At 40.3% G+C, this 8,185-nt stretch overlaps 1 protein-coding gene across 1 annotated transcript; it reads left to right on the forward strand.

The window, feature by feature from the left end:
• Positions 1-4,595: 4,595 nt before the first annotated feature.
• LOC101601804 (ADP-ribosylation factor-like protein 5A) lies at positions 4,596-5,135 on the forward strand. Its single transcript, XM_045141250.1, has one exon. It carries the CDS (start codon positions 4,596-4,598, stop codon positions 5,133-5,135), a length of 540 nt encoding a protein of 179 aa, XP_044997185.1.
• The last annotated feature ends 3,050 nt before the right edge of the window (positions 5,136-8,185 follow it).

An 8,185-nucleotide genomic window follows, 5' to 3' on the forward strand; every position in this document is an offset into this window, starting at 1 on the left:
GTTCAATTTGCTGTCCCATTTTTTTTTTTTTTTTTAGCAAGGTGCTTGATTTTTTTGATTGTTTAGGTTTTGGAGCTCTTTGTAGATTCTAGATATTGAACTTTTGTTGGAGGTTTAGCTGGTGAAGGTTTCCTCCCAATCAGTAAGTTGTCTATTGACTCTGTTGATGGTTTGTTTGTACAATAGCTTTTCATTTCCATGAGGTCCCAGTTGTTGAATGTTTGCTTAATTCCCTGGACTTCTGGAGTCTTATTCACAAAGTCTTTCCTTATGCCTACATCTAGTAGTATTCTCCCTACTTATTCTTCTAGTTAATTTCAGGCCTTATATTGAGGTCCTTGTTCCATTTGGAGTTGATTTTTGTGCAAGATTATAGGAGGGGTCCAAATTCAATCTTCTACATGTGGCTATTCACTTTCTCCGGCATCATTTGCTGAAGATGCTGTCTTCCTTTCAGTGAACATTTTTGGCCCCTTTGTCAAACATCAGGTAGTTGTAGTTACTAGAATCACACCTGGATCTTTAATTCTATAGAAATGGTGGGGGGGGCGATACACAAAACTAATGGCAACATGAACTCAATAGAAATCTTATTCCTGGATCACATTCTACAATTCACTATCCTCAGTAATAGGGAGGGGGGATACAAACAGAAGAGCCCCCTAAAAAATGGAGAAAGCATAGCCCTAAAAGAATGGGTTCTGGCTTGCAATTCTTAGGGCCAGAATTGGATTACTTCCACAGTGAGCTCTTTTTCAGGAAGATATTTATGTCCCTAAAATTATACAAGATGTTGCCAAAACACTTGTCTACCTGCAAAAGCTAAAAGTCTCTATTGCTGAAAATACCACAGCATGTGGCCACAAGACATCAAGTGTCCATGCTTGAACTGAGGGGGATCCAGTTCCCTCCCAGCTTGCCCTCATAGTGCTGAAAAGTTCTATGACAGAATCTGGAGAATAAATGGCTGCCAATTGATTGAATGAACAGGAGACCTTACCAGTTACAAAATCAACCAGCCTAGCAAGAAGTATACTCTTGTGCAATAGTGGTGCACAGCTGTTTCAGGTAACCCACTGGGCACTGCTTGGACATGAGACCTGCTCAGTGGGAAAGAACCCATATCTGGCACTGGGAAAAAAAAAAAAGTAAGATTCCCTAAGGCAGGAAACCAATAGGCTGCAGAGGGAACCTCCACTCCTTTTCAGCGAAAGAAGACATACACATCAATAAGTCTCTCTAATAGCTACGCTTACCCACTTAATTCAAACTGCTATCACATTTGAAGAGTCTGTTCTTACAGTTGGTGGGGAATCCTGGGGAGAACTACGGTACATCAATACATCAAGAATAGAGAGCCGACTGCTTACCATGAGATGGAGCACCTCCACCTCACCTGTCAAGAGCTACACTACAAAGGAAGCAGTGACATGAATACTACTCTCATGGTTAACCTGAAACCAGTTCCAGGAAGATGGTGATAGGCACTATGGTCACTCAAACCTCATCAAAAAGACAGAGATTCAGAGATTACAGAGAAAGCAAGCAAGAACCTAGTGAGCAATGTCCCCAGCCCCAGGGATGTTTTAATTTTTTATTTTATTTGTGTGTGTGTGTGTGTGTGTGTGTGTGTGTGTGTGTGTGTGAGAGAGAGAGAGAGAGAGAGAGAGAGAGAGAAAGAAAGAGAGAGAGAGGGAGGGAGGAAGAAAAGAGAGAATGGGTGAACCAGTCACTGCAAATGGACTCCAGTCGCATGAGCTACCTTGAGCATCTGGCTAATGTAGGTCCTGATTAATTGAATCTTTGGCTTTGTAGGTTTGATTCAGGTGTCCCCCATAAGCATGGGTGTTCTGAATGTTAGGTTGCCAGCTGATGAATATTTTGTAATTAATGCCCCCTGGAGGCAGTGTATTGTTGGGGACAGGCTTCTTGGTATTATAGCTAGTTTTCCCTTGTCAGTGTTTGACACACTCTCCTGTTTCTGTTGTCCACATGATGTTGGTGGTGAGGTGATGTCCATTCCCCTGCTCATGGCATGGTTTTTTCCCACTATCATGGAGCTTCCCCTCAAGTCTGCAAGCCAAAATAAACCTTTTTTTCTCTGCATGCTGTTCTGAGTTGGGTGTTTTCTGGCAGCAATGTGAACCTGGCTGTGAAAGTAAAGTTGGCACTGAGGAGTGGTGTCATTTGCTGCTAGACACCTGATTTTGTGGCTTTGGTCTTTAGGAGCTGGTCATCAAGAGGAATGTGGAAGGATTTGAAACCTTTGCCCAAGAGATGCCTTGTAGTGCTGTTAAGTATTCTTGATGGACTATTCTGATAAGAGTTGAAAGACCTAAATGTAGTAGGAACTATGGTCTATAAGGTTTTGCTTATGAAAGAGAGAAAGAGCTTTGCTTTGACTGGGATAGAAGCAGTTTGTGTGAGAGACTTGCTGTTACACCCATGTTCTGAAAATTTGTGCAGGGTTGCATTGCATAGAAATGGACTGGTGTGAACAGAGGGATATGGCACAGAAATGAAATCTTTGAGTGAAACTGCTGCCCACTCAGTTCAAATTGTTTGAGAAATTACAACCACTAAAATTGAGCCAACTGACTTGCATTGTGACAAGAGAAAGAATGCAATCTTTTGAAGGGGCCTGAATGCAGAAGGAATTTCCTTTCATTCAATGTCTGCTTCCCCCCACCACTTGATTGACAAATTGGCACCCCACCTGTTATTATAGAACATAAGAAATGCTGGAAAGAAAGGTGCATTAAATTTGCAAGATGGTCTTATGTTTTGGAAACAGTCATGGGCAGTGGGAAGCACGTTTTTCCGGACTATCTGCATGGAGACAGGTTATTTGCTGCTAAGTAGGTTAGACCATGAGTTGCTTGGACAGATATTGGTCATTTTCCTCCAGTTGCCCATGTAGCACCTTCTGACATTAGATATGCTGACTGTCTGGGGACTGACTCTCTTCCAACTTCCAGCCATGCCATTCCATTTTACGTGTCAACCACATAAGGTGTCTTCAGCAGTAGGGTCTTACCACTAACCTTTGGTGTGTCATCAAGTACTCTGACAGGAATCTGTCTGTCTTTTAGGAAACCTTGTAGGTCTCTCTGATCAAAAGCTCATGCTGGTACTGGGAGTTGCAGGTCAGTGCCCACTAAGAGAGGGAAGAAAAAGATAACCAATAGATTTATAAGGGAAGTGCCTTAACCACTGAATAATCTCTCTAGACACCAGTTTTTCCTTTTTTTTGAATTTTTTAAATTAATTAGTTTTGTACTCATCAAATACAGTCAATTTGGTACCATTACTAGGCTCATCCATTACCTACCCCCTGCCCTTGGCCCCTCCTTTTTGAGGTATGTGGGTCATGCATTGTGGAGTTAGCCCACAGTTATGGGTAGGATAAATGTCTCTGCATATCATGACCCACATGTGCCTCTGACATTCTTTCTACCCCCTCTTCTGCAAAATTTCCCTGAGCCATGTTGGGTTCATTTTTGGTATGCTTCAGTGATGAGGTGTTGGGGGCCTCTGGGTCTATGGATCTCTGATTTGGTAGGAGTTGATTTTTCTCTGTGTTGACCTCCTTCACCCTTGTACTGGTACCCAGATCACCAGGAAAACAGCACCCTTGCTTGTTTCACCAATTGTTCTTAGTTTCAGCAGGGCGCTTTTGAGGTATGATGGGGTGGCTCTCAACTTAGGATCTGCATCTACTGAAAAAGAAAAGCAGGTTCTCCAATGGAGAGTAAGTTAGCACCAGACAAATGAGATAACCCTTACTTTTTTATAGAGAGTTTAATAGGTGTAGGCCCTCTTGTAGCCCATGATTGATGGTAGCTTGATATTGGAGAGTGGGCTTATGTTTGGATATGGTTCTGACTTGTTTCCCAGCTCCAGCTATGGGTTCTGTACCACTGAGGGGATCAGTTAGCCAAATCAAGAGCAGTTGGCTCCCCACCATGGCTGTGTGCCACTATTGCACTTGTGTGGGCATCACAACAGGTTACTTGCTGCTAAGTAGTTTGCTGGGACAGATATTGGTCATTTTCTGCAGTCGCCCATGTAGCACTTTCTGGCACTAGACGCACTGTCTGCAGACTGAGTCTCTTGAGCTTCCAGCCACGCCAATTCCATTTTACTGTCAACTGCATAAGGTGTCTTCAGCAGTAGGGTCTTACCACTGACCTTTGGTGGGTCATCAAGTACTCTGACAGGAATCTGTCTGTCTTTCTTTTAGGAAACCTTGTAGGTCTCTCTGATCAAAAGCTCGTTGTGGCGTGGTCACCGCTGCCACTGCCTGCGTTGGAGATTAGCGGGAGGAGGACCGTGGCCGCCAGGTTTGTTGCAGACAAAGCAGGCAGCGATGTCCGTGGGCCAGGCGAGGGCCGTGTGGGCCGCGGTGGGGCCTCGCGTGCGGCAGGGCGGCCTGGGCTGCGGCCTCCCTCGGGTTCCCTGGAAGCGGCCGGTGGCCGGCGGGGCAGCGGCAGCACAGGCGGAGGCTCCGGGGTGTCTTTCCGTCCCTCAGCCTGAGCCCGAGCCAGGGGAGGCCAGGCGGCCCGCGTGCCTGGGGGGGTGCCCGCTGCCCAAGAATGGGAACTCTCTTCACCAGGATCTGGAGACTGTTTAATCACCAGGAGCACAAAGTTGTCATTGTTGGGTTGGATAATGCAGGGAAAACTACGATCCTTTACCAGTTTTCAATGAATGAAGTTGCCCATACATCTCCTACAATTGGAAGTAATGTAGAAGAGATAGTGGTTAATAATACACGTTTCCTAATGTGGGATATTGGTGGCCAAGAATCTCTTCGTTGCTCCTGGAACACTTACTACACTAACACAGAGTTTGCAATACTTGTTGTGGACAGTACCGACAGAGAAAGGATTTCTGTCACTAAAGAAGAACTCTTCAAAATGTTAGCACATGAGGACCTAAGGAAGGCTGGATTGCTGATTTTTGCTAATAAACAAGATGTCACAGAGTGCATGACTGTAGCAGAAATCTCCCAGGTTTTGAGGCTGAAATCTATTAAAGATCACCAGTGGCATATCCAGGCATGCTGTGCTCTTACTGGCGAAGGGTTAAGCCAAGGACTTGAATGGATGATGTCACGACTTAAGATCAGATGATCTCCATTGACCTCTTCTCACAGGCTTGTATAAACGAGCTGCTGGACTTTACCTGAAAGCTGCAAAAATTAATGGTTTAGATATATTTATAATAAACTGATTCAAACATTTTCTTTAAGAAGAGAAATTAGGACCACTTATTTGAAAACAAAGATGAAGTCTCACCTTCAAATTTGCTTTCCCACGTTTTCCTTCCAAAATTCATTAACGCTGTGATTGACATTGTTGCATAATGAATCCTCTCAGGAAACTGTACGGCCGGTGGTAAGCACAAAGGGAGAGGAAGACCTTTGAACAGAGCTTCATTGTCAGCATACCCTCCCAGTTGAATGTTCCTTTTGTGTTTCATTCTGTCAGAATACAAATCCACATAAATACGGTTTGCAATTTTTTTGAAAAGTATTTTGATTAAGGTTGTATATGTATTGTAGATATACCTCAAGTTCAAGCTTTGATATGTGTTCTAAAACAAGCAAATAATACAAAAATTAATAATAATCTTAGTTGCTACCCTGATGTCTTTAAGTACTGGTATTAGTGTTATTTCCTTTGTGTTTTTTGTATTGTACTAACCAGCCACCCATGTCCATAATCATTAAACTACCCTTAAAAAAAACCTTGGCATTATATATGTCTATTTTTGCTTCTCAGTAACATGCCTGGAAATACGTACTACAACTGAGTAGACTATCAAATTCTTGGCTTAATATTACTAATTGGCAGAATTGCACAGTGAGGAATTATCATTTCTTTTATTGATCCTTTTCCTATCTCAGTTGATGATAAGTTGTTAATTTGTCCATCGTAAATTGTGATTAAAATTACCAACTAATTTCTTCTCAGTTGAAAGCTATGATGTCAAGCATATCTACCCAAAGAAGTAACATTTTATAAATATAACTAGTTTAGCTTTACTCTAAGTATTAATTATGACAAACAGCCAAAGTGAATTTTAAGAATACAAGTAAGACATATTTTCCAAGCAGCACTGATAATTCCTTAATTTGAAGCTTTCTCATTGTGGGAGTTGGAATAATTTGAGATTATTTTTTGTTTCTTGTGTCTTCTTCCACAACATAAATGCATTAACAATTATAAAACACAAATACTTTTGAATGCTTTTAAGAATTTTACTGCAAAGTTGATTGAAATGTTATATTACTTACAGTAAGAAATAATTTGACCTCCCACATAGTTTTTATCTTCGGGGTTTTGGTATTTTTTTTTAACGATCTGAAAGTTAAAAGGTTTTTCCATCATAAGCAAAATTATCCTATGTTAAAATACATTTTTGGGAACTCTACATATCTATAATAAATTTGAAGATTAGTTCAAACTGGAAAATTTTAGTATAATCCAAGAAAGAAATAATTACTTTTGATATCAGCCTTTTGAATTTCATGATTTTGTTAAGAAGCAATAGTATTGAACACATTGATGAAACTTTGAAGATTCTTTCCATAGAATATAAAATAGTCAGTATCCAAATCCGAGTTCAGCATGTGAAATCAATGTTAATAATAGGTGTTTTGTGTTTTATATTTGTGTTAGAATGCTCAAGATGCAAATACATTTAATGTTTGTTCACACACTTTCAATCCTAAATTACTAAGCTTTATAGTACTAAGCTTCATATATCCTTACACTTTTTTTCTTTTTTTGTTTATTTTCACTTATTTGAGAGCGACAGAGAGAGACAGAGAAAGAGGCAGATAGAGAGAGAGAATGGGCGCACCAGGGCCTCCAGCCACTGCAAACCGAACTCCAGATGCATGCACCCCTTTGAGCATCTGGCTAACGTGGGTCCTGGAGAATCGAGCTTCAAACCGCGGTCCTCAGGCTTCACAGGCAAGCGCTCAACTGCTAAGCCATCTCTCCAGCCCTATCCTTACACTTTTACAAATCATTATAGGGAATTGCTTCTTGAGTATTAAAAATTCCTTAAAATCTCCAATATGTTTTATAGTTTTAACAGAAACAAATATTCTATAAAATAGCTCCCCCAATCTACATCATTTTTTCTTTTTATTTCTTAATTTGAATAATTGTTTCTTAGTCTCTTGACTTGCTGTCATATTAATCCACCACATTCCATTGTTGTCAAGGTATTGGCTAACATTTATTCTTAATTGGATGTTTAAAGCATGTACTACATTGTTATGGTTGGCTTAGTATATAGTCAGTTACTGACATGACATTATGAGAATGCATGAAATTATTACTGCATTTTTAAAACATGATTATTTTGGTTTTCTACCCTTTGAGTGTAGGCATCAAAAAGTAAGATAACTTTGTTGTACATAAAACCAAAAAATACAACTGGGGCAAAAAGGTGAAATGTATGACACTATCAAAACTTTTAACATATTATTTTAAGTAAGTAAAATGGAGAACCTCATGAGCAGCAATTTATATGACATTTGAATGGAATTATACAGAGGGCAATGCATTTGGATTTTTAATATGCTATTCCGGGTATAAACAAACATCTCATATAGGATTATTGTGCTTAATGTTGAAAAGAACAGATTTATACCCCTGTACATATGGATACATTTTTAACATCCTGTTTTGATAAAAATTTGAATGTCATACAGATTGTCTTGATATCTTGGTAAAAGTGGCCATATGCTAAAGCATTAAATAACTAAATAAATTTGATTTTTTTCATAATGGCATTTATCAAGTCTATCTTTCCCATTATATTGAGGGTTCTTGTTTGAAATTTTCAGTTTCCTTTCAGCACACCTTGGCTATCCCCATAGACAGAGAGAACAAAGGCAAGTGGGTTGGGCAGTGGGTACATACTTTCTTATGACATTTTGCCTTAAGTATAAAAATGCTTTAACACTGCTGAGGAGCATTTTTAATGCAGGTGGTCAAGGTTACATAGACAAGCCTGATGAGAAATAGAAGGAAGAGGGTTTCTGTTTCCTGCACTTCAAGAAGTGCCTCGTAGGTAGTTAGTGTACGGTACAGGTGAGTGAGTGCAGGAGCTTGAAGAGCAAGAGTCCCTGAGATGTTCTTTCCTTTTGTCTGAGTGTATAATA

This window comes from Jaculus jaculus, unplaced genomic scaffold, assembly GCF_020740685.1.
Source record: "Jaculus jaculus isolate mJacJac1 unplaced genomic scaffold, mJacJac1.mat.Y.cur mat_scaffold_34_1_3701052_arrow_ctg1, whole genome shotgun sequence".
NCBI classification, from domain to species: domain Eukaryota; kingdom Metazoa; phylum Chordata; class Mammalia; order Rodentia; family Dipodidae; genus Jaculus; species Jaculus jaculus.

Bases quoted from the DNA above. Each gene is read 5' to 3' on its own strand.
- LOC101601804 (XM_045141250.1), top strand. From the start codon at position 4,596: ATGGGAACTCTCTTCACCAGGATCTGGAGACTGTTTAATCACCAGGAG.